The sequence below is a fragment of the Rhinoderma darwinii genome, chromosome 3, assembly GCF_050947455.1.
Source record: "Rhinoderma darwinii isolate aRhiDar2 chromosome 3, aRhiDar2.hap1, whole genome shotgun sequence".
Classification (NCBI taxonomy): Eukaryota; Metazoa; Chordata; class Amphibia; order Anura; family Rhinodermatidae; genus Rhinoderma; species Rhinoderma darwinii.
Window position 1 is genome coordinate 190359096 of NC_134689.1, and position 27567 is coordinate 190386662.

Consider the following 27567-nt stretch of genomic DNA (forward strand, 5'->3'; position numbering starts at 1 on the left):
TTCTTGAATATGACCCCACAAGGATTTTTAAGAGTCAATTGAAGGACATCTTGGACTCGGCAAAAACTCTTAACTTGATCAGCGAGAAAGAATTCAAATTTATGTTGACCGATTTTCCACAGGTTGCAACATTTTACAGTTTACCTAAAATCCACAAAGGGACGACCCCTTTAAAAGGTCGCCCAATTGTATCCGGTATTGACAGCTTGACGCAAAATGCTAGTGTGTATCTGGACCGCATTCTTAGACCCTTTGTAGTAGCATTGCCCTCATACGTCAGGGATACTATGGATACCCTGAGGAAACTGGAGGGCATTCGTCTTGACCATGATGTGTTTCTTGCCTCATTAGACGTGGAGGCGTTGTACAGCTCTATCCCCCATGAGCAGGGATGTTGTGCCATTGATTACTTTTTGAGAGACAAGGGTACACACTTCAGGGCCCACAATGAATTTGTCATTTTGTTGTTGAAATTTGTATTGGAACACAATTTCTTCTTGTTCAATCAAAAGATTTTCCACCAGCTGAAGGGGGTTGCCATGGGGAGTCCATGTGCCCCGACATATGCCAACCTGTATTTGGGCTGGTGGGAAAAAGAGTGCGTCTTTACGGATCTAATGGAACAATGGACCTCCTGTATCCTTCTATGGATTAGATTCATAGACGACATTCTGATTTTATGGAAAGGAACAAGGGCACAATTCATGGAGTTTGTGGGTGTCCTCAACGTAAACAACCTAGGCCTTTTTTTCACGTCAGAGATTAATGATAATAAGATCACATTCCTTGATGTCACGATCTGTAAGACACCCTCAGGAGCCATTCAAACCAACATGTTTAGGAAATCTACTGCTACAAACAGTCTCCTGAGATGGGAAAGTTGTCATCCTCTAAATCTGAGACGTGGTATTCCGAAAGGCCAATATCTGAGGGCACGCCGGAACTGTTCGACTATATCTGATTATAAGATTTCGGCTCATGAACTAGAAAACAGATTTCGGCGGAGAGGATATCCAAGACAAGTACTCAAAGATGCATACCAGAACGCATTAGGTAGAAATCGGGATGATTTATTGAACCCTAAACCGAAGGAAGTGGAGGAGGAAGCAATTAGGGTCATCGGTACTTTTGACTCCTCTAGTATGGAAGTTCGGTCCATCCTACAACGCTACTGGGGTATACTGCAAGCTGACCCAGACATTGGGGGTTTGGTAGGTAAAGCCCCCTTGATTACCTATAGACGTGGATGCAATGTCAAGGATCGGTTAGTTCACAGCCATCTTAAAATCCAGGACCCTGTAGGTACCTGGCTGAATCGTGGCCTTAAAGGAAGTTTTAGATGTGGATCCTGCAAGGCCTGTGAGTCCATACTATGCAGCAATAAGTTTACGAGTACCGTTACGGGGAAAAGCTTTGAAAACAGGTCCTACATTAATTGCAAAACCGAGGGGCTGGTCTACTTAATTACCTGCGGTTGTAAAATGCAATATGTAGGGAAAACTAAAAGGGAATTTAGAAGGAGGATTAGAGAGCATATTGGGGACGTTAGGCGACAAAAAGATATCTCAGTGTCCCGCCATGTCTGGGAGTGTCATGGTGGTGACTCTTCAAACCTCAAATTTCAAGGGGTGGAATGTATTAGACAGACACTAAGAGGCGGTGACATTGATAAAAGGATTATGCAAAAAGAAGCGCAATGGATCCATCGTCTTCAAACCATTTGTCCCCTAGGTCTAAATGAACAGATTTCTTATGCATGCTTCCTATAGTAATACTCTGGGTTGAACATCTACTCGAGTGTTAAATCATACCGTTTGGGTGATATCGGTGGATTTGGTCCACGGGTCGCTGTTTCCAGTTTATCTACGTATGGCCTAATGCAATCTTTTGCGGAGGACCTGTACTATATCTAACCGAATTCCTTGCGTGTAGGGCCATTATTACTATTGAAACTTGTATCTACCTCAAGCGTCTTGTGATTGGGTCTGGTAAGACACTTATTGTACAACTAATCAATCTTATCTAATATAAGACAATACAAACCAACTAGTTGCTGTGTTTAGTGGCTTTTTCTCGTGGCACGTATGGTAAATACAGGTGATCCTTATGGTATGGGATGCAAAAAATGTTCTTTCATGATCATGCGCAAACATGCGGTTTGTTATGCGTTTTTTCAGCGGCAATTTGACATGTATCCCATCATGGAAATGTATGTAGCGGTCTGATACTGCCTATTTACTTATTCTATACGCGCAATAAATTTCGACATATTAATTACCTTTAACAACTATATGGTGTTTCTGATGCTTTGTTTTGTTCTTTTTGTCTTAAACTGCATCTGCACTGAGTCGTGTATTCACTCACCAGTTATACTGATTCGCCTGGAGATCTCCTAGGTAACATGGGACGCTGTAGCGTTCAAATGAAAGCTGATTGGCTGCTGCTTTGGAGGCTCGGCACCTCTCCTGCAACGTCATTTTTGACGTGTTCACTGTGGTTTGGTGCCGGGCCGTAGCTACGTCAGCTGAATGGGTGGGCTTAGGCCTGTCAAATAGACCGGAACTTCGCCGGCGCGTGTGCGGCCAATGCATTAGAGCCTGACACGCGCCGTGAGGTTCAATTTGGCACACAACTGTGCTGAACGGCAGTAATAGAATATACAATTTAATAAACCGAATTGAGAGTCCCTGATGATGTGTCACATGTATTAGTGGCACGGAAACGCGTTGGACTGTCTCCTATGTCAGTGTGGTGTGTCAGTGCAGTATACTATAAGTGGAGAGGTTTTGCTCGGTGTTTGGAATATCGTCAGCACACGAGTTTTCCTCTCTTCATTACTGACCACCTTAACTGAGCCTGTTCTATTGAAACTAGGGCTAGGATAGCCCATTTTTAATTATCATCAATTAAACATTATTTTAATCGTTCTACTACAGGCAGTAAAAAACCCTTGAGGAATTCATTGCAGTTTTCATGGGGTGCATGCAACTTTTTGATCAGTTTTTATTACATTTTTTTAAGAGGCGTGGTGACTAAAAAACAGCAATTCTACTATCGTTTTTTTATTAAAAAGTTTTTACAGCGTTCACCGTGCGCTATAAATGACATATTCACTTTATTCTGCGAAACAATATGATTACGGCGATACCATATGTTTATAGTTTTTTTTATGTCTGATGGCGTTTTCACAATAAAATACTTTTTATAAAAAATCATTTACTTTTTGTGTTGCAATTTTCTAAGGTCCATAACTTTTTTATTTTTTGATCACAAAATCTGTGTGAGGACTTGTTTTTTGCGTAACGAAATGTAGTTTCGATCAGAACCATTTTTAGTTACATGCGACTTTTTGATCTCTTTTTATTCCATTTTTTGGAAGGTGAAGTGACTACAAAATTGTGATTCTGGTACGGTTTATTATTATTTTCTTTTACAGTGTTCACCATGCGGGATAAATAACTAAATACTTTTGTAGTTCAGGTTGTTACGGACACAGCGATACCAATTATGTATAGTTTATTTATATTATTTATTTTTTAATAATAAAGGACTGATAAGGGAAAAGGGGGATTTCTACATTTATTACTTTAAAAAAAAAATGTTTATTTATATAAAACTTTTTTCATTTTTTTTTATCCCACTAGGGGACATGAAGGCAGGAAGCCGTGATCTAAATTCCAATACATTGCACTACATGCACTGTATGCATAGTGCAGTGTATTAGAGTTGTCAGCTACTTGCTGACAGCAAGCATAGTGGGTCCTAACTTTGTCAGGATCCACTAGGCTTCCGTAGATGGCATAGCCGGAGGCCATTGTTAGGCTTTCGGTTGCCATAGCAACCATCAGCGCCCGCGATAATGTCACGGGACGTCAATGGTGCTTTAACCCCTAAGAAGCCACGATCGCTATTGAATGCGGCTTCTAAGGGGTTAATCGGCGGTGACAACCCGATCGGTCCCTGGGGAAGGAGCTGCGGCAACTGCTGTACGAGACAGCAGCTGTCACAGCTCATAAAAGTGCCGGGAGGTGAGGGACAGAAGAGCGGTTATTCCTATGACCTACTATTGGTCACGGAGCTTGAAGGCTCTACTTAGCCTGACCTAATAGTAGGTCCTGGCGCGTGAAGGGGTTAAAAGTGGACTACCCTTGGGAGTGTCATGATACTATATATATATATATATATATATATATATATATATATATACACATATATATATGTACATATATATATATATATATATATATATATATATATATATATATATATAGAAGTCAAAAAATGAGCAGCAACTCCAATGGTAAGGGTGAAAAAAGTGGGTACTTTTATTGCCCGTGCAACTTTTCAGCTCCGTTCACTGAGAAAGGCTCCAGTGAACGTAGTTGAAACGTTGCACGGGCAATAAAAGTACCCACTTTTTTCACCCTTACCATTGGAGTTGCTGCTCATTTTTTGACTTCTGTGTATCTGGGACTTGGTCTGTCCCTCAGAGCCTGCACCCACACGCTGCCGGTGCTGTTGGACTTGGTATATTTCTGTATATACAGGGTGGGCCATTTATATGGATACACCAAAATAAAATGGGAATGGTTGGTGATATTAACTTCCTGTTTGTGGCACATTAGTATATGGGAGGGGGGAAACTTTTCAAGCTGGGTCTTAACCATGGCGGCCATTTTGAAGTCGGCCATTTTGTATCCAACTTTAGTTTTTTCAATGGGAAGAGGGTCATGTGACACATCAAACTTATCGAGAATTTCACAAGAAAAAAATGGTGTGCTTTGTTTTAACGTTACTTTATTCTTTCATGAGTTATTTACAAGTTTCTGACCACTTATAAAATGTGTTCAAAGTGCTGCCCATTGTGTTGGATTGTCAATGCAACCCTCTTCTCCCACTCTTCACACACTGATAGCAAGTGTGTGAAGAGTGGAAGAAGAGGGTTGCATTGACAATCAAACACAATGGGCAGCACTTTGAACACATTTTATAAGGGGTCAGAAACTTGTAAATAACTCATGAAAGAATAAAGTAACGTTAAAACCAAGCACACCATTGTTTTTCTTGTGAAATTCTCGATAAGTTTGATGTGTCACATGATCCTCTTCCCATTGAAAAAACTAAAGTTGGATACAAAATGGCCGACTTCAAAATGGCCGCCATGGTCAACACCCAGCTTGAAAAGTTTCCCCCCTCCCATATACTAATGTGCCACAAACAGGAAGTTAATATCACCAACCATTCCCATTTTATTTAGTGTATCCATATAAATGGCCCACCTTGTATGTATGTATATATATAAAAGCTGTCTGTTGGCTGAATAAAACCACAATTTTTTCGCACATGGATTGCTGCAAGATTTCTACTTTTGTATATCTCTCTGCCCTTGGATCGGGACAACTTGCCTGCCACCTATACATCCATACCTAGTGAGTGCTGCTGCTCTCTGCTGTTATATATATAATATTGAATATGCACTAGGCTCCGGTAATTAATGTCCATAAAATGTTAGCCAAGGTTGGGCTAAATCTATGCCTGAACTTGATAGACATACTAGGCCTTCTCAATGAATTAGAATACCATCAAAAAGTTTATTTATTTCAGTGATTCAATAAAAAAAGTGAAACTCATATATTATATAGATTCATTACACACAGAGTGATCTATTTCCAGCATTTTTTTCTTTTAATGTTGATGATTACAGCTAACAGTTAATGAAAACCCAGAATTTAGGCCCTCAGAAAATTTGAATATTATATAAGCCCAATTTCAAAAATTATTTTTAATACAGAAATGTTGGCCTACTGAAAAGTATATACAGTATATGCCCTCAATACTTAGTCGAAGCTCCTTTTGCAAGAATCACTGCATCAATGCGTTGTGGCATGGAGGCGATCAGCTTGTGGCACTGCTGAGGTGTTATGGAAGCCCAGGTTGCTTTGACAGTGGCCTTCAGCTTGTCTGCATTGTTGGGTCTTGTCACGTAGGGTGTGTGGACCCACTGAGCCATACCGCCTTAACGGTATGGCAGCTGGCCAACAGGACACAGGTCAAAGTCTATAGTTCGTATAGGTGTACCAGTGGTAGCTTCAGACAGTAGCGAGGCAGGCTGAGATTGGACTTTGGTAGCAGACAGACACCAGGCATGGTGTAACAGGCCAGGCGTGGTACACAGCACAGCACGACTCCAACTCAATAGGGCACTTGACCAGGATAACACGGGATACAGGTTACACGTAGCAGGAACGGGAAACACTGGGAACTGGAAGACACTTAGGAGACCATTTGCAGAGACAAACTAGGGTAATGACAACAACGCTCAGGCAATGCAGGAAGGGGCTGGGCCCTTCCTATAGTCCAGGGTGCTCATGTGCTAATTTGGCACTTTAAGGGCATGCCCACACGTGGCGGATTTCCTCCGCAACTGTCCGCATCAATGCCGCACAGAATCTGCGTTGCAGATTCTGCGGCGGATCTGCCCAAAATGTGCAGTAAATTGATGCGGACTAGCTGCTGCGTACTGCGGTAAAAGTGCTTCCCTTCTCTCTATCAGTGCAGGATAGAGAGAAGGGACAGCACTTTCCCTAGTGAAAGTAAAAGAATTTCATACTTACCGGCCGTTGTCTTGGTGACGCGTCCCTCTTTCGGCATCCAGCCCGACCTCCCTGGATGACGCGGCAGTCCATGTCACCACTGCAGCCTGTGATTGGCTGCAACCGTCATTTAGACTGAAACGTCATCCTGGGAAGCCGGACTGGAGACAGAAGCAGGGAGTTCTCGGTAAGTATGAACTTCTATTTTTTTGACAGGTTGCTGTATATTGGGATCGGTAGTCACTGTCCAGGGTGCAGAAACAGTTACTGCCGATCGCTTAACTCTTTCAGCACCCTGGACAGTGACTATTTACTGACGTCTCCTAGCAACGCTCCCGTAATTACGGGAGCCCCATTGACTTCCTCAGACTGTCTGTAGACCTAGAAATACATAGGTCCAGCCAGAATGAAGAAAATGTCATGTCAAAAAAGCAAGACGCATCCGCAGCACACATAACATGTGCATGACAGCTGCGGACTTCATTGCGGAATTTAGAATCTCCATTGAAGTCAATGGAGAAATTCCGCCATGAGTCCGCAACCAGTCCGCCAAAACTCCGCAACATCCATTGCATGCTGCGGACACCAAATTCCGCACCGCAGCCTATGCTCCGCAGCGGAATTTTCCGCATCGTCTAAACGAAGCCTACTAAATAGAAGTGGAAGTCAATGGAGAAACGGCTCCGCTGCGGATTAACGCTGCGGAGTGTCCGCAGCGGAATTCAAGAGCAATTCCGCCACGTGTGGCTTTGCCCTAACTCAGGTGCGCGAGCTGGCCCTTTAAGAGCGGGCACGAGTGTGCGTGCGCACCCTATGGTACCCGGCTGAGTGAAGCAGAAGTGAGCACTGGCGTCTCCTGAGGAGGAGATGCGGGCCAGCGCTCACTGATCCATGGCTGCGGCCGTCAGGAGGTGAGTAAACCTAACGACCCGCGGCCATGGGCATTACAGATCTGGTGTCTCTGATCTTCCTATTGACAATACCCCATAGATTCTCTATGGGGTTTAGGTCAGGCGAGTTTGCTGGCCAATCAAGCACAATGATACTGTGGTTATTAAACCAGGTATTGGTACTTTTGGCAGTGTGGGCAGGTGCCAAGTCCTGCTGGAAAATGAAATCAGCATCTCCATAAAGCTTGTCAGCAGAGGGAAGCATGAAGTGCTCTAAAATTTCCTGGTAGACGGCTGCGTTGACTCTGGACTTGATATAACACAGTGGACCAACACCAGGAGATGACATGGCTGCCCAAACCATCACTGACTGCGGAAACTTCACACTGGACCGCAAGCAACTTGGATTGAGTGCCTCTACGCTCTTACTCCAGACTCTGAGACCGTGATTTCCAAATGAAATGTAAATTTGACTTTCACCTGAAAACTGGACTTTGGACCACTGAGCAACAGACCAGTCCTTGGTTTAGGAAACCTTTGCAAGTGTTTTGTGTGGATTCGCTGATTAGAGTGTGACACCATGAGTCTACAATCTTCAACTTCTACCCAATATTCTAATTTTCTGAGACACTAAGTTTTAGGTTAGCCATAATCATCAACATTAAAAGAAAAAAATCCTGGAAATAGATAACTCTGTGTGTAATGAATCTATAGAATATGAGTTTCACTTTTTAAATTGAATTACTGAAATAAATTAACTTTATGATGATATTCTGAGGGCATGTTCAGACATTGAGGAATTCTGCAGACACTGTCCACATCAATGCCGCACATAATCTGCGTTGTGCCTTTGCCTAAATTGTGAAGTAAAATGCTGCGAATTAGTCGTTGCGGATTCAGGTGAAGAGTACATCCTGCTCTCTTTTAAAACATTCGATCTCAGTCTGGCTATAGACCACACATAGGTCCAGCCAGAATGATAAAATATCCTGTTCGAGAAAGCAATCCGCAACACACATAACATCTGTGGATTTCATTGCGTAATTTTGCAACTCCATTGAAGTCAATGGAGAAATTCCGCCACAAGTACGCATCAAGTCCGCAACAGCCAGTGTATGCAGCAGACACCAAATTCCACACCGCAGCCTATGGTCCGCAGCGGAGTTATCCGCAACGTCTGCACGAAGATAACTAAAAAAGGTGTGGAAACCAATGGACAGACTGTCTGCGGACTCTGATTTCTAGTGCGGACTGTCCGCAGCGGAATTCCACAGCAATTCCGCCACGTGTGAACGTGCCCTAATACATTGAGAAGGACTGGTATGTCTTTTTTCAACCGTATTAACTACGCAACTTTGTAACTATGTAACTAGTGAAGTGATAATAGTCTTTGGCTATGTTCACACTGAGTTTTTTGCAGGCAGAAAATTCTGGCTCAAAATTCCGTCCGGAATTTTGAGGCAAATTTTGATCTGCCTGTACGCCGTTTGCTGCCTTTTTTGCAGCGGTTTTCGTCTGCGGCCATTGAGCGACACGGGCAAAAAACGCAGCGAAATACACTTTCTCTGCCTCCCTTTGATGTCAATGGGAGGTCAGAGACGTAAACGCCCGAAGATAGGGCATGTCGCTTCTTTTCCCCGCAAGACGGTTTTTCCGCTCGCGTGAAAAAACACCTCCGTCTCCCATTGAAATCAATGGGAGACATTTTCAGCCGTTTTTTGGCGCTTTTTTCAACGCAGATTCCTTGTCAAAAAACACGTAAAAAAAAACTCTGTGTGAACTAGCCCTTAGAACCAGTGGCATCTGCATTCTAAGATAACATGCATGCAGTCGTATTCAGGATCTGTATCACACAGATAGATAATATGGCGCTCATAAAATACTAGGTATCTCCCTGCTCTGCCATAGGCTACTGTAAAAGTGGCATAGCTCTAGAGATCACAACGGTCACAATTGCGACCGGGCCCCTAAGCCCCGGGGGCCGACAGGGCCCCCATAGCCACACAGCGCTGACCGCGCTGGTCCCACTTCCTGAATGCTGGGGCAAGGACCTGACGGCTCCTTGCTCCAGAATGCACTCTGCCGTGAGCGGCTCGGCCCAGGCAGGCGTGATGTAGTGACGTCATCGCACTTGTCTGTGCCGAGTCTCTCACAGCACAGACCAGAGGAGAAGGATCCTCCATCCATCATGGGAACGGGGATAGGTAAGTAGTTATGTTATTAATTTTCTATTAGGCACTATGGGGCATTATACTGGGTAAGGAAGGGAGCCTGATATGGTGTAGGAGCATTTTACTGTATGACGGGCATTATACTGTTTGGGCAGCATTATACTGTGGGGGCATCATACTGTGGGCACAGCTAGGGGGGGCATTATACTGTATGGGGGCATTATACTGTGGGTACAGCTATGGATGACATTATATTGTGGGGGCAGCTATAGGGGGCATTATACTGTAGGCGCAGCTATGGGGGTATTATACTGTGGGGACAGCTATGGGTGGCATTATACTGTATAGGGCAGCTATGGGGGGCATTATATTGTGGGGGCAGCTATGGGGGACATTATGTGTGGGGCATTATGTGTGGGGCATTATGTGTGGGGCATTATACTCTGGGGGCTACTATGGTGGCATTATACTGTGGGGGCAGCTATGGGAGGCATTATACTCTGTGGGGGCAATTATGGGAGGCATTATACTGTGTGGGGGCAGCTATGGAGAACATTATACCATGTGGGATCAGCTATGGGGGGCATTATACTGTGTGGGGTAGCTATAGGGAGCAGTGGCGTAACTACCGCCATAGCAGCTGTTACGGGGCCTGGGGCTTGAGGGGGCCCGTGCCTCCACCCGCAAGGCCCCCCCCATATGCCCGGTGGCGCCGCTAGCAGCCGTCATGGCTGCTACAGCAGTAGCGCCGCTACTATGGGGCCCGCGCCGCCGAGCCTCCAACAAGTATGGGCTGGGCGACACAGGCCCTCTCATGCCTTTAGGCGTCGCTAGCACCGAAGGGGGCCCCGATGCTAGCGACAGTCAAATACATGCACTAGCGCTGAATGGCCGGTCATGCTCCGTGCCTGACCATCCAGCGCCTTACAATGACGCTGATTGGCTAGCTTGAAAGGTGCTGATTGACGGGGCAAGTCATTCTGCCCCGCCAATCAGCGTCATTGGACTACGCTCGTTCAGCTCCAGCAGACCTGCTCAGAAGAGAGCAGATCTGCATCGCCAGCGAACAGGAACGGGATCATGTGAGTATGTAACGTTTTTTTTTTTTTTTTCTCATAAAACTGTTAATGGCATTATTTACAGGGGGGTCGTCTATATGTGGGCCACTGTATACAGGGGGGTCTATATGTGGGGCACTATCTACAGGTGGTGGGTCTATATGTGGGGCACTATCTACAGGGTGGTCTATATGTGGGGCACTATATACAGGGGGAGCTATATGTGAGACTATACAGGGGTGGACTATATGTAGATCACTATCTATAGGGGAGTTATTTTTTAGGGTGATTCCTATAGGGGTGGGCTATATGTTGGACACTATATACAGGGGTGAGTTACCTATGGGGTACCAGCAACAGGGTGGCTATATGTAGGGCACTGTCTACAGAGGTGGGCTATACATGGAGCACTACCTATAGGGGAAGCTATATGTAGGGCAGCACGGTGGCTATGGGGGCACTATCTACAGGGGGCACGGTGTGTGTGTGTGTGTGTGTGTGACAGTGTATGGTACTATTATAATAAGGGACACAGTGTATGGAGCTATTATAGTTAGAGGTGCAAGAGGTGTTGAGAATTTTTAATTTGTTTATATGTGCAGAAATGTTTTAAAAGTGAGAAGCTGAAGACAGCTGAGTGGAAAACTGCAGAAATGGGTCATGGCCGGTAGAAATCCATCATAGAGGTCTGGACTGGAGGGAGAAGAAAAGACCTAGAATCTGAGACTTAATGTAAATTTTTATTCTGCCTCTAATCAGTATTGTAGTCACCGTATGATCTGCTTCGAGATGATTATGATATGATTTATTTTTTGTGAAACAGCATCTCCCAGCATATCCTCACCATTGTTCGGGCCATGCTGGGAGCTGTAGTTTTACGCTGCACAAACCTATATGGCAGGAGTTGCACTAAATTGAGCTGTATTTGTCCTGGTGTTGTATATATGTATTGATCTTGGTTCTGATGCTGTATGTAAGTACTGAGCTTGGTTCTGGTGCTGTATATACGTATGAGATTGGTTTTGGTTCTGTGTATATATGTACTGAGCTTGGTTCTGGGGATGTATTTATGTGCTGAGGTTGGTTTTGGTGCTGTATTTAAGTACTGAGGTTGGTTCTATAGCGGGGCTATATAGCACTGTCTACAGGGGGACTGTATGGCACATTCTACAGGGGGCACTATTTATAAGGGGGGCTGCTTGTGGAACCCGGGGGGGGGGCCTGGTCAAGAATTTGCTATGTGGCCCAGTGTTAGCTAGTTACGCCCCTGATGGGGAGCATTATACTGTGGGGGCCGCTATGGGGGTATTGTGCTGCATGGGGCAGCTATGGGGCATTATGATGTATGGGGGAATTTGTTTGGGCATTATACTGCATGGGGCATCTGTGCGGGCATTATACTGTATGGGGCATCTGTGTGGTCATTTTACTGTATGTGGCATTATACTGTATGGGGGGCATCTGTGTGGGCATTATACTGTATGGGGCATCTGTATGGGCATTATAATGTATGTGTCATCTGTGTTGGCATTTACTGTATGGGGCATCTGTGTGGGGATTATACAGTATTGGGGCATTATACTGTATGGTGTCAGCTATGGGGAAATTATAGTGTGTGGGGGCACTATGGGAGCATGATACTGTGTGGGCTGAACTGGGGAGGCTGTATAGCCATGTATGGGGAGGATGTATAGCCCTGTCTACAGGGGGCACTGTATAGCACTGTCTACAGGGAGGGCTGTATAGCACTGTATGAGGAGGCTGTATAGCCCTGTCTACAGGGATTGCTGTATAGCACTGTCTAGAGGGGGGCCTGTATAGCACTGTCTACAGGCGGTGCTATATAGCACTGTCTACAAGAGGGGGCTCTATGGAACTATTTACAGGTGGGCACTATCTACAAGGGCGGGCTGTGTGTGGCACCCAAGGAGGGCAGTAAAAAGTTTGCTGTGGGGCCCAGTGTTTCCTAGTTACGGCCCTGTCCATATGTCTCCTATTTTACCTTTTTTGTTGCTGTGGGAATACATTTTTGACCATCTTTATGGTTTATATAAGGTAAGTTCAATAGGGTATGGACTATATATTCCTTAATTTGGATCAATTATGTTAAAAAAGAATAGTATTCTTAATGCTCTCTATCAATTTATGAGTTTCAAAAAAGGTAGATAAAAAGAATAAGCAGTAAGAAGGACCATGAAAAGTTCAGTATCAAATGTTCTAAATGTCAAACTCCATTCTTGACCATCCACAAACCTTGTTTCTCAGGATACACTGATGATTAATCATAGAAAATAGGGAAATATCTAGTATATTTGATGGTGTAACCCAAAGGTTTCGTTCTATGCAGGGCATGACCTTAAGGGTGATGTTTCAAATTGACTTTTTTAGTATGCAACATGAACAGAAGGACAAAAGAAAGTCATCATCACAATTCCTTTTTTTAGTCTGACTCTGCTTTACTGTAATGTTGCTGTTGAGAATAGGTAATAGTACAATATTTAAAGTAATAAACCATAATACAAACATATAGTAAGCAGGAAGACGTGGAGACTTATTAAGGTGATACTCAATCCATAAGAATGTCACTATGAAAAGTACAATAGGAGGAAACATGCTGCGTATGGTTTATTTCTATCCATAACATATTAAGAACTTGTATAATAAAGTTTAACTGTAAAATGTCCATGGTTTTTATGTATCGATCAATGTAGTCAATGTAAAAAATGCCATTTTTTATTTGTTTTTTTGATCAAGTGTATGTTAACTCAAATAACTAAATCCTGCAATGATGCACATTAAGAGTAGTAATGAAAAAACATCACAAGAATAACAGATGAAAATTATTCATACTGAGCCAATGCATTGAAAATAAGAGCAGCAAGAAAGTATAAGCCAACATCGAAATATATTATGACAACTGACATTTTGTCAAAATCCTGCTTCCGCTCTGCTCATTATATTTATACCTGAATCTTTAGGACGCCTACAGATTCATTCACTGACTATTTCCTTTGATGAGCCCTTAATTATTAAACTGCCTTGCATCTAGACTTTTTTGAGAAAGGTATGTTGAAGAAACTACTGTTCGACCGGTGGCTATATTAAAGGAAAGTACAACAAAATAACCAAAATTAGTTTGTAGCCGTATCCTAGTACACACACACACACACACACACACACACACACACACACACACACACACACACACACACACACATATATATATAAATAAATAAATATATATATATATATATATATATATATATAGATATATATATATATATATATATATATATATATAGACAACTACTATTACAAGCAATTGAATTCTACTCTAAGTTACTAAGCAACAATGTTTAACTAAATTTCAGCTATTTGCAGGAAAATGGACTTGGCTGCCTCTTAAAAGGTTTCTCCATTTTTTTTGACACCATTGAATAGTATTTAGAGCAGTTATGTGGCATCAAAACATACTGCCTTTATTTCTGCTTCTAAGTGTGATCACATAATCCATTACAGCCATGCATCACATGATTCTTTTTCAGAGCTATTGACTGGCAGAGAGAGAGAGAGATCACGTGATACCTGCTGTGACTTCATAGAACCAGAAAGTACTTTCTTTTCAGTTCTCTCTTTTTGTTTGGCATTTTGTTGAAACTGACAAGTTCATAGAGGTTCACTTTCATTGGAAAAGTTATATACTACTGGTGAAATACTTCTTACAGTTATTATATATTTGCATTAATTAGACTTCTCCCCAAAAAAATGCATTCTTTTTTATATACAAATGTCAAAGTTAATAGAGATTTCATTAAAATATGAAACTTGAAATGCAAATTATGTTTATTACATAATAAGTAACTGCAATGTGAACACGGTGTATTCTTTTGAGACAAATGCTTAGTGCAATAATGTTTTCAGTAGGCTGCTTTTTCTTGCTTTGAAGAATGTAAAAACTACAAAGTGGTTGCGTTCTTTTCATACTTGTGCCCATTGTATTGCAAATAACATGTAAGACATAACGAACCAGCATATTGTCCATTTAAAAGCCTTGATTTCATTTATTCCATGTCCTAAAGGCACAACCAATCTTAAAAAGGGATCTGTTATCAAACTATATATTATGTTTTTTTAGCTAAAAGAGTATAAAAAAAGAATTTAGTGGACTTATAGCTATGAGTATGCAGTTTTCATGAGGGGAGCATAGGATTAACTAGTCTTTTTTTTCATTACGTGTAAAATATGGGTACACTAAGTATCAGACACAACCATTTGTATGATAAGTATCAGACATTAACAAACTTGGTATCAAAATGTAATATTAAACAATATTAGGATGTCAAGAGGTCATGATGATCAAAATGATTGTTCTCCAATAGTAATACAGTTTCAAGTCATTAGAGGCAGACATTATTGTAGATTTATTGGTACTTACCCTTTCTGCTGATTGTGCGGTTCCAAAAAATATTGGAATAAAAGCTAACCAAATGATGCAGGTTGTGTACATTGTAAATCCAATGGGTTTGGCTTCATTGAAGGTTTCTGGCACCCCTCTAGTTTTAATGGCATAAATAGTACATGTAACCATCAGTAGAATACTGTATCCAAGGGAACAAATCAAAGAAAGTTCTGAAATATCACACTTAAGTACACCTCGGGCATTTACTGGGTCCGGTGTTCTTTGCTCTCCATAGTCTACTATTATATGGGGAGGATCCACTATAAACCATATGAAAACTCCAAGCAATTGAACAGATATAAGACTGAAAGTAATAACTAGCTGAGAAGCCGGGCTTATACACTTTGGGGCACTCACAGATTTCTTTCCTTGTTCAAATATTCGGTGAATCCTGTTGGTTTTTGTGAGCAATGCAGCATAACTGAAGCACATGCCAAGCCCCAACAATATACGTCTCAGAGAACAAACTCCCATATCTGGAGTTCCAATCATTAAAAATGTGATCGCATAACACAAAAAAATCCCAGTCAGTAATACATAGCTCAACTCACGCCCAGATGCTCTCACAATGGGTGTATCATTGTATCGTACAAATGTAACTATTACAAATGTTGTTGCCACTATTCCCAAAATGGCTATGAAGACAGGAACAACAGCCCAAGGAGAGTGCCATTCAAGTTTAATAATAGGGATAAGTGTGCAGCCAGTGCGGTTTGTATTTGGTTTTTGATCTAAAGGACACAGTTCACAGGTCAGCTCGTCTGCCTGGTAATGATAGCCTTCACATCTCTCACAATTCCAACAGCAAGGGACTCCTTTTACGGTTTTCTTTCTTTCTCCAGGTTTGCAGGGCAGGCTACAAACGGATGCTGGCTGTGTATGTTCTCTGCTTGTCCACTGCATATCTTCCACCTGTAAAAAGTAAAGATTTATAACAAAAGTAGAGATTTATTCACATTTCTAATGTGAAAATGCAGCCAATAAAATAAATGAATAATGAACAAACAATAGAAATAGTTATATATTAAAAAGTTTTCATAGACAAGGAAGGTAATTGTCACTGTTGTCCAAAAAAATATTAAATTATGGTTGTGTATACTGGTAGTCATGTTAAAGCATGCAAGAGAAAATATTATACATAAAAATAAATAAATATATATATTATACAGAAAGCAACAAAATATACAAAAATGCAAAGTGCTGACAGTGCGTAAACTCTACATAATGTAATTATTAATATGGACATAGTGTTACAAAATTCATCCAAATTCTTATTATACATGTAAACAGTGCAAACATCTAATTTTATAGTTAATTGGTCATAACAATATTAATAAACATGCTCGAAAAACAGCTGATGCCAGGGTCTCACCACATGTAGGAAAAACGCATGACTGCACAGTAGACATAGCAGAACGTCGTGAGAGACGGCATGGTTTTATGCATTAGTGGAGTTTATTCTACATGTGGTGAGTCCCTGGCATCAGCTGTTTTTCGGGCATGTTTATTAATATTGTTATGAACAATTACCTATAGAATTAGATGTTTGCATTGTTTACATGTATAATATGAATTTTGATGAATTTTGTAACACTGAATCTACCGGAGTGCTGACGTTTTTTTTGTTTACAGTACTGTTTGAACACAGGATTGGTCCTCAAGGGCGTGCACCCGAACTTTCTTTTCATCACTGTGCTGCTTCCTTGCTGTTTTTATATATATTATAAATATATTTGCACAGACAATTTTCATAATTTAGCCTCTGTACACCACTACAATGGATTTGAAACAAAGCAATGAAGCTGTGATTGAAGTGTAGATTTTCAGTTTTAATTCAAAGAATTCAACCCCATGGCGCCGCAGCTACTTTTCTTTTTTCATCCCCCGCATTCCAAAAGTCATAATCTATTCATTTTTTCATCGACAGAGCCATATAAGGGTTTGTTTTTTGCGGGTCAAGTTATATTTTTCTCATTACTATTTATTGTACCATATGATGTACTAGGAAACAGAAAAAAATGTATTTGTGGAATTGGAAAAAAACTGCAATTCCTCCATTGCTCTTTAGGTTTTGCTTTTACGCCATTTATCAGGCTGTGATTAGCTGCAGCGGCGGTCACATGATCTCAGGAGTCCAGCCCTCTTATTTTATCGAGGCTGGCCTCCTGGGATGATGTTTCATCCCATGTGACTGCCGCTACAGCCTGTGATTGGCTGCAGCGGTCAAATGGGATGAAACATCATCCGAGGAAGCCACGCTGGAGGGAGGAACACAGACTTTTGGGTACGTATGAGATTTTTATTTTTTTTCCGAGTTGCGTTTTTTTGCGGGGGAATCGCTGCGAACCCGCCTTAAAAAATGCAACAACTGCTATTTGTTGCAGGATTTACCTCCGCATTGAATTAGATAGGGAAAACCTGCAACAAATAAGCATAGTTTACGCAAATACAATTGACATGCTGCGGAATTAAATTCTGCACTGCAGGTCAATTTCTGAGGGGTTTTTACACTCGGTATTTACGCAGCGTGAGGATGAGATTTATTTTATCTCATCCACTTTACTGCTACTGCAGTTGCTGCGGATTTTCCGCAAAAAAATTCCATTGTGGAAAATCCGCAGTATTTACGCAACATGTGAACTGACCCTAAGGGCAAAGCCCCACGTGGCGGAATTGCTCTGGAATTCCGCTGCGGACAATCCACAGCGTTAATCCACAGCGGACCCGTTTCTCCATTGCCTTCCACTGCTTTTTAGTAGGGTTCGTTTAGACGATGCGGAAAATTCCGCTGCGGAGCATAGGCTGCGGTGCAGAATTTGGTGTCCGCAGCATACAATGGATTTTGCGGACGTGTGGCGGACTGGTTGCGGACTCATTGCGGAAGTTCTCCATTGACTTCAATGGAGATTCTAAATTCCGCACTGAAGTCCGCAGATGTCATGTACATGTTATGTGTGCTGCGGAGCGTATTTGTTTTACTAACATGACATTTCTTCATTCTGGCTGGACCTATGTATTTCTAGGTCTACAGCCAGACTGAGGAAGTCAATGGGGCTCCTGTAATTACGGGTGACTACGTGTGTGCACCCATAATTACGGGTGACTACGTGTGTGCACCCGTAATTATGGGAGCGTTGCTAGGCGACATCAGTAAATAGTCACTGTCCAGGGTGCTGAAAGAGTTAAGCGATCGGCAGTAACTGTTTCAGCACCCTGGACAGTAACTACCGATCACAAGATACATCAACCTGTAAAAAAAATAGAAGTTCATACTTACCGAGAACTCCCTGCTTCTTTCTCCAGTCCGGCTTCCCAGGATGACATTTCAGTCTAAGTGACGGCTGCAGCCAATCACAGGCTGCAGCGGTCACATGGACTGCCGCGTCATCCAGGGAGGTCGGGCTGGATGGCGAAAGAGGGACGCGTCACCAAGACAACGGCCGGTAAGTATGAAATTCTTTTACTTTCACTAGGGAAAGTGCTGTCCCTTCTCTCTATCCTGCACTGATAGAGAGAAGGGAAGTACTTTCACCTCAATGCGCAACGGCCAGTCCGCATCAATTTACTGCACATTTTGGGCAGATCCGCAACAGAATCTGCAACGCAGATTCTGTGCGGCATTGATGCGGACAGTTGCGGAAGAAATACGCCACGTGGGGCCATGTCCTAACAGTGCCCATTTAAGTGTACCAACAAGTCCATGCAAAACAGAGCATCACACATATTACTTTTCTAGCCACAGTTAGATTACAATACATTTTCTCCTCTATTATACTGTATTGCTTTCAACCCATATAACAGGATTAATGTAGCTATCTCTTAAAGTTACAATTTCTGCAGTCAGAGAATCCAGTACTCACTATACAATGGACACTACCTTTATATATGGTTGGTGAGTCAGGATTTAGAGCCCCATTAAAGTGGCTTATGAGCAGCATGTCACTATGAGACCACCTTGTTGTTACTCTAAAAATATGCATTTATATATCAGAGCATGAGTTACAAAAAAGAAAAGTACACTATATACCCCTTTGCCTGTTTTCAAGATAGAAGCAAAAAAACTGAATTTTGTGTGCACAAAGCATCAAAAGTAGATTATTTGTCAGTGTGCTGTGCCCATGTCACAGATGGAAAAAAAAACTGGAATGCTATGAACACAGTGCTCCAAAATTATTTACATTTATTTTACATTGTGATATGCAAATACCACATATGGAAACAAAACCTTCGAACGATGCAGGCACAGAGCACAACAACTATACTACTTATTTATTCATCAGTGCACTACCAGGTCACAATTGAAAAAAATTTATGCTAAAACACAGTGAATAAATTTTTTATGTGGCAATGTGCTTTACCCATGTCACAGATTGAATAAACCCTTTTTACTTATCTTCACCGTAGAATACAAAAGCAAAGCATCAAAAACTTAATGTTAATGACAGTACATGACAGCTTCACATGTGATTATGGGAACGCATGCAGGAATGATAACATACTAGTGAATACCTCTGCAGTCTAAAAAGGGGACAAACCCTTGGGAGTGTCATGATACTATGTATATACAGTATATATACATATATATATATATATATATATACATATATAAAAATAATATTGAATATGCACAAAGCTCCGATAATTAATGTTGTAAACTAAAATGAGATAATGTTTAGCTGAAATTCATTTTCTCTACTTAGAAACCTGTCATATTTGCCAAGGAATGTTAAGATTTTTTTATAACACCATATGATGAGGCTATATTCTACTATAAGGAAACTGCATCAATAAACAAGTGATTAATTCACATATCAAGTCAATTGGATTTCCAATGTTATTACGTATTAAATGTAATAAGGTTCTCACCATTTATGTAATACTTAAAAAATAGCAGATTGCTATGATATATCATTTATTAACAGGAAAAAAGTGAAAAATCGACAGCACTATGATTATAACTAGACTAAAATTGGATCTATACACACACCATGGCAAATCTATAAGGCCTTATTCAGACTAGCGATGCTCACGTCAATGTGCTGTCTGAGTTTAAAACTGATAGCACACGTACTAAACACTGACTCATTAAAGTCGACGGGCTCATTCACAAGTCCGATTTTCTGCAAGGATCATCAATTCATGCAGAGAAAATCGCAGCATGCACTAATTTAGTCTTATTCTTGTGTTAGAGATGCCCATTAAAGCTGGGGCGTGGCTAGGGTGGGCAGGTGGGGCAGGTCCCCCAGGAGCAACAGACAGAGACGGTAGATGGGGCGCCAGGTACATTTTACTAATCCTACGGAATCCCCTAGCTGTACGAGCATTATACTGTATGGGGCAGCTGTGGGGGAATTCTACTGTATGTGGGCAGCTATAGGACACTACTGTATGGGGCAGCTATGGGGGCATTAAGCTATATTAGGCAGTTTGGGGGCATTAGGATGTATGGGCAACTATGGTGCATTATACTGTATGGGGCAGCTATAGAGGCATTAGACTGTTTGATGGAAGCTATACGGGAATGATGCTGTATGGGAGCAGCTACAGGGTATTATACTGCATGGGGGCATCTGTGTCAGCATTTTACTGCATGGGGCATCTGTGTGGGCATTATACTGTATGGGGGCATCTGTTTGGGCATTATACTGTATGGTGGCAGCTATGGGGACATTATACTATATGGTGGCAGCTAGAGGGCATTATACTGTGTGAGGGCAGCTAGAGGGAATTATACTGTGTTGCTATGCGTGCCGCATCAGTTTTCCCTCTTTGTAATACTTGAAAGTTTGGAGGTATGGAGGAATCCCCAGCCAAAGCATTGCTGACGCTTTTCCCGTGTATTCCGGTCCTGGAGAAGCCCTTGACGTCATTATCCATACGTGGACAGTGACATCAGAGGCTCCTCTAGGGAGACCCAATGGCACTATGTACAGGGAGGAGGGGGTGGAGTGTTATCTACAAGGGGGCTGTGTGGCACTATCTACAAGGGGTGTGTGTGTGGCACTATCTACAAGGGGGGATGTGGCACTATCTACAGGGGGCTGTGTGGCACTATCTACATGGGGGCTGTGTGGCACTATCTACAGGGGGGCTGTGTGCCACTATCTAAAAGGGGGCTGTGTGGCACTATCTACAAGGGGGGGTGACTATCTATAGAGGGCACTGTGGCACTATCTACAAGGGGACTGTGTTCTACTATCTACAGGGGGCTGTGTGGTACTATCTACAGGGGGTCTGTGTGGCACTATCTACAGGGGGCTGTGTGGCACTACAAGGGGAGGTGTGTGGCACTAACTACACGTGTGTGGCACTATATACAGGGGGCTGTGTGTGGCACTATCTACAAGGGGGGTGTATGGAACTAACTATAAGAGGAGGCTGCTCATTATGTCACCATATAGTCTCATTAGCCTCAGTCATACAATCTGTTTTAGTCCGGCACTGACCTCTTTATTTATTTTATTTTAATTTACTGCTATGTGGTAACTCTCTTTATATAACTATATTGCTTGTAAAATGTACAAATGGTTTTATGCTCGAGTACATTAAAAAAAGATGACAAAAACATTACATCTCATTGATTGGTAAAGAAAGCAAACATGGCGAGAGGAGAGGAGATGTCGGGACAGAGGTTTGGGGGGGAGGGGGTGGGCGCCAAACTGAATCTTTGCCCCGGGTGCTGGAGAACCTAGCTACGCCTGTGCATTAAAATCAATATGGCTGTGACAAATAATCGGACAGCACGCGGACACCATCCGGATGCACTGAAAAGAAAGAAGGACGTTTTTTTGACGGATGTGAAGGACTGAGGAACACTAATGCTAGAGAGATGTTAAAAGCTGACATACTGAACGCACTTTGAAACAATACTGATTTAGCTCTTATATAAAATCGTCAGTTTTTCCCTGATGAAACACAGACGAGTTTTGCAGCGCCCATCTGAATTCAGCCTAAAGCAAATTAATAGGGGCTCAGAACTTGATAGTCTACTGTATACGCTTGAATACTTGTGTTTATAGGAAGCATACATGTACACATTGTTGCCAGAGTGAAACAAATATAAATAAATAAAAATGTTTCTTATTGACTACAAAAACACTATTCATTTACCTTTCTTAAAGTGTAGCTAAACGTTTAACAAACTTCTGACATGTAATAATTATATCTCAGAAGTTTTGATTGGTGGGGTTCTGAGCACTGAGTCCCCCACCCATCACTAAAACGAAGCAGCTGAAGCACTCGTACGAGCGCTTAGCTGCTTCATGTCTGTTCGGCTTTTTCCGGAAATCAATGTATAAATAGAAAGTCTATGAGCCCGTACTCCAATACATCGGCTTTCCGGAAAAAAGCAGAACAGAAACGAAGCGGCTGAGCACTCACACGAGCGCTTCAGCTGTTTCATTTTAGCGATTTGTGGGGGTCTCAGTGCTCGGCCCCACCAATCAAAACTTCTGACATGTCACTATGACATATCAGACGTTTGTTAAATGTTTAGCTACACTTTATTGGTAATACATTTTATGTAATTATATTTCTAGTCAAGAGAATGTAGTTAGGATTTAATACCAGGTAATGGGAACAGAAATAAACATCACAGCCAAGAATGAACTGGGTATCAGAACCACAGTAGAGCTTGGAGCCAGCAAGCAGGAGAATTGGTAATAGTTACTAGGAATAGCTGCAGCCCATCAACTGAATGCTTGGGCAGGCCAGGGTTATGTAATCCACATTCTCATGGAGTCAACTGGTCATGCTGTCTGCCAAGGATCCCAGTTTCACTGCTGTATCGAGGGAAAGTAAACTTGTGTCACCTGATTATACCATTGGCAGGGGGCAATTATCTGCGAGACATGTGGGCAGGATGGGACAGTTGCTATAATGCCATATTCTCAGCTGCACTTAGTTCAAAATAATTAGAATTAGTTTAACTACATCAAATTGATCGACTGTGTCTGGTATAAAGCTTACACCTAAGCACATACCTCCCAACTTTCAGGTACCGCAAAAAGGGAATTTTTTTTCCTTTTAAGCCATGCCTCTAACTCCACCCAATCCCCGCCCATACACACCCACTTCAGCACACACAGTATCATGATCCCATAGTGCCTCCCAACAGTTTAATGCCCCATAGAACCCCTCACACAATATAATGCCCCTATAGCTTCCCCCACATAGTATAATGCCCCATAGCTGCTCCCACACAGTATAATGCCCCAGAGTGCCTCCCACACAGTATAATGCCAAATAGCTGCCCCCACACAGTATAATGCCCTATAAATGCACCCATACTATATAATGCCCACACTGATGCCCCATACAGTATAATGCCCCATAGCTGCCCCCATACAGAATAATGCCCCCATACAGTATAATGCCCCCATAGTTGCCTCATTCAGTATACAGTACAACCCACATATATGCCCTCATACAGTATAATGCCCATACAGATGCCCCATACAGTATAATGCCCCTATAGTAGCCCCCATACAGTATAATATCCACACAGATGCTCCCATACAGAATAATACCAATACAGATGCCCCTATACAGTATAATACATACACAAATTCCCCCATACACTATAATGGCCCATAGCTGCCCCATACAGCAGAATGCCCCATAGCTTCTCAAATACAGTATAATGCCTCCATAGTTGCACCATACAGTATAATGACCACACAGATGCCCCCATACAGCATAATGCCCCATAGCTTCTCAAATACAGTATAATGCCTCCATAGCTGCCCCATACAATATAATGACCACACAGATTCCCCCAAACAGTATAACGCCCCATAGCTGCATCCATACAGTATAATGCTGCCTTAGCTGCCACACAGTGATGTCTCAGGTTCTCTACAGGAACAGAATCCCCGGCCAGAACGTCAGCTGGAAGGGGATTCCGCTCCAGGAGTAGCCCCTGACGTCACTGTCAATATATAGACAGTGACAGTAGGGGTTCCTTCTAGGAGCGGTATTGCCGGCCAGAGTGTTGGCCATGCTGAGGCCAGGGATTGCGCTCTAGGAGGAGTCCCTGACGGTACTGTCCATATATGGACAGTGACGTCAGGGGTTCCCTATAGGAGTGGAATCCCCGGCCAGAGCTCCGGAAACTCTCTGGCAGGGGATTCCACTCCAGGAGTAGCCAGTGACGTCACTGTCAATATATGGGGCATATATGGACAGTCACGTCAAGGGCTTCCCTGGGCTCAGCGCCTAAATTAGTGCTGTGCCTGGGGAATCCTCGAAGTGTGGAGGATCTCCCTCTGCTCCTCTGCTCTGTACTAATGCTGAAGCAGGGAGCTGACGGTTCCTTGCTTCAGCATTGGATTCAACTGTATCTGTGTACTGAGGATGCAGATACAGTTGTCACCGCAGAATCCGTGACTGTCCCACTGAATCTGGGGCGGAGGCATGCCTAAACAAGCAAGGAATGCTGTGAGATTTGGGCTCAGTAGCTAGCAGAATACTCAGTATAGTTGTGGAGGAGAATGAACATAATACAGGATAAGTACAAGATAATTTATGAATTTGCAAAACTGATCAGCAATTTTCATATATATGTAAATCATAAATTGGTGTTAAAGTGGAAACATAGGCTGTAAAAGGATTGTCCAGTTTTATGTTGATAAAGCTTCATCACTGTATAATGAAAACGTATGTAGCTTTCTAGTGCCAAACACATTCTGTTATGTTGAGGCCATTGACTTCCGTTGTATGAAAATGTATACCACGTGACATTCAGTTGTAATGAAAAGTGTAGTGAGCTCCAATACGCAAAAACCTGTGATAAATTATATGGAGGAAATGAAAGGGTATGTAATAGCTGCTGAATTGTATTCTTTGTTTTAAACATGGCACACATGAAGACAAGTGTTTATTCCACCTGTAGAAAACTGATATTGACAATGATGATGGTGATGTTGATTGTAGCGTCCATGGCCACGGGCCATCGGGTTTACTCACCTCCCAACGCCCGCAGCCATGGATCCGTGAGCGCTGGTCCCCATCTCCTTCCTAGGAGATGCCAGCGCTCACTTCCGCTCCAGTCGGCTGTGTCGCGTACCTGTAAAACAATCATCATCCTCAACCACATGACTTCCTGGTCTATAAGAGGGCCCCAGCCCTTCTGATCCTTGCCTGAGCGTTGTTAGTATTCCCAAGTCTATCTTGCAAATGGTCCGTTAGTGTTTCCCGTTCCAGTTGTTACCCTTGCCCTGTTACCTGTTTCTGTATCCCGTGCTGTGTTCTTTTTCCTGTGCCTACTAGTTGGAGTCGTGTCTACTGCATCTGTGTCATCTGCCACGTCCAGAGGGATTCGCCACGTCTGGCGCAACCTGCGGCATCTGTGTCATCCGCCACGTGCTGTGTCATCTGCCATGTCCAGAGGGATTTGCCACGTCTGGCGCAACCTGCGGCACCGGCTGTCATCCGCCACATCTGGCTTTTCCTGCTGCATCCATCTCCATCAGTGCCAGAGCTGCAGCCACTGTCTGGACTATCCAGGTACCCTTGTGCGGGACTTTGTATTGCTGGGGATGCCTGTTGTTTGGTCAGCTGCCTCCCCACTACGGCGGTATGGCTTAGTGGGTCCACAAACCGTGACAGTACGCTCAGGCCATGGACCCGCTGGTCAACCTGAGACCTTGACGACACAAGCCATGCTGGCCGAGATGCAAGACCTCCAGTTACAGTAAGACCAACTCCTCCTGTCGGTGAACGCCATAGCCCATCGGCTGCCTGCTCCAACCACAGTCGTCACCGTACCCATTCCTGTGTGCCCCCTGCTAGACTTCCTGTCTGTACCAGTGCCGACCCCCTGTGCTTCTTGCCGCTACCTCCATGCTATGACAGAGACCCGAGGACCTGCAGGGGATTTTTGAATCAGTGCCTGATCCACTTCAGACTTCATGCCAGGTCCTTCTCTTCAGATGACGTCAGGATCGCCTTCATCATCTCTCTCCTTACTGGCAAAGCCCTGGCATGGGCTAATTCTCTGTGGGAACATCAGGGACCAGAGACCTGTGACTTGCAGTGCTTCTTACGGACCTTCCGCTCGATCTTTGAGGAACCTGGGAGAGTTTCTTCGGCTGCTGTATCCCTGCTGACCCTACACCAGGGAGACCTCTCCGTGGGCGAGTATGCCATTCAGTTCCGTATCCTGGCTGCTGAGTTAACCTGGAACAACGAGGCTTTGGTGGCCACATTCTGGCAGGGACTGTCTGCGGGGATAAAGGATGAGCTGGCTGCTCGCGATCTGCCATCTACCCTGGACGATCTTATCCTACTCGCCACCCGGGTTGACATGAGGATCCGAGAGCGTTCCCAAGTGGTTCGCCGGGAGAGAGAACTTCCTAGGCTGGATTGTACTTTCAAGCAATCCTTCTCAGTCGTCCTACCAGGGGAACAGATGCAGAGTAACCATGTCAAATTGTCTATCCAGGAGAAACAACGCAGACGCACTTCTGGACTTTGTCTGTATTCCGGCCTCGGATGCCATATTGTGCGTCTGTGTCCCCAGAGGCCAGGGAGACCCCACTGCCTAGGATTGGTTGGGGAGAAAACCCTAGGTGGAATGGTACCTAATAAAACATTCTGTTCCAAGCTGACTATTCCTGTGACCCTAGTATCCGGCAAGAGGACGCATCGGGTTTCTGCCTATCTTGACTCTGGGTCTGTGGCAAACTCCATCCAAAAAGAGCTGGTGGATCATCTTCAGTTGCCCACAGTACCCCTAGAGAAATCTTTGGCTGTTGCCTCAGTGAACGGACTGCCTCTGCCTGATCTCATTGTTTCTAAAACTAGGCCGTTGAAGCTCCAGGTTGGAGTCCTTCATTCTGAACTGATTTATTTCCTTGTTTTGCCCAAGGCCATCAATCCTGTTCTGCTGGGCCTGCCTTGGCTTTGACTACAGTCCTGGACTGGAATTCTGGAGACGTTCTCAAATGGGGCTCCAAGTGCCTTGGTCGTTGTCTGTTGCAGATCTGCCCTGCCTAGGCTCCTCTACCTCAGTCTTTGGCGGGACTGTCTCCCGAGTATTCTCAGTTTGCAGATGTTTTCAGCAAAAGGGAGGCTGAGACGCTGCCTCCACATCGGACTTATGACTGCCCTATTGAACTGGTTCCTAATGCCTCTCTCCCCCGTGGCTGAGTATATCCTCTCTCCTTGCCAGAGTCTCTGTCCATGTCGGCCTATATCAAGGAGAATTTGGAGAGGGGTTTCATACAAAAGTCCTCCTCCCCGGCCGGGGCTGGATTCTACTTAGTTAAAAAGAGAGATGGATCCCTTCGACCCTGCATTGACTACCATGGTCTCAACCAGATCACGGTCAAGAACAAATACGCATTGCCACTTATTTCCAAGCTGTTTGATCGCATACGAGGAGCCAAAATTTTT

The 27567-nt window shown here is 43.3% G+C and overlaps 1 protein-coding gene across 2 annotated transcripts in view; it reads right to left on the reverse strand.

Moving 5' to 3' along the window:
* The window catches only part of GRM8 (glutamate metabotropic receptor 8), a 1038560-nt gene that overhangs the window by 81058 nt on the left and 929935 nt on the right, over positions 1-27567 (reverse strand). For both annotated transcript variants that reach the window (XM_075857175.1, XM_075857176.1), the window contains exon 9: positions 15148-16083. In XM_075857175.1, the coding sequence (XP_075713290.1) occupies positions 15148-16083 (936 nt within the window). The remainder of the gene's footprint in view (positions 1-15147; positions 16084-27567) is intronic.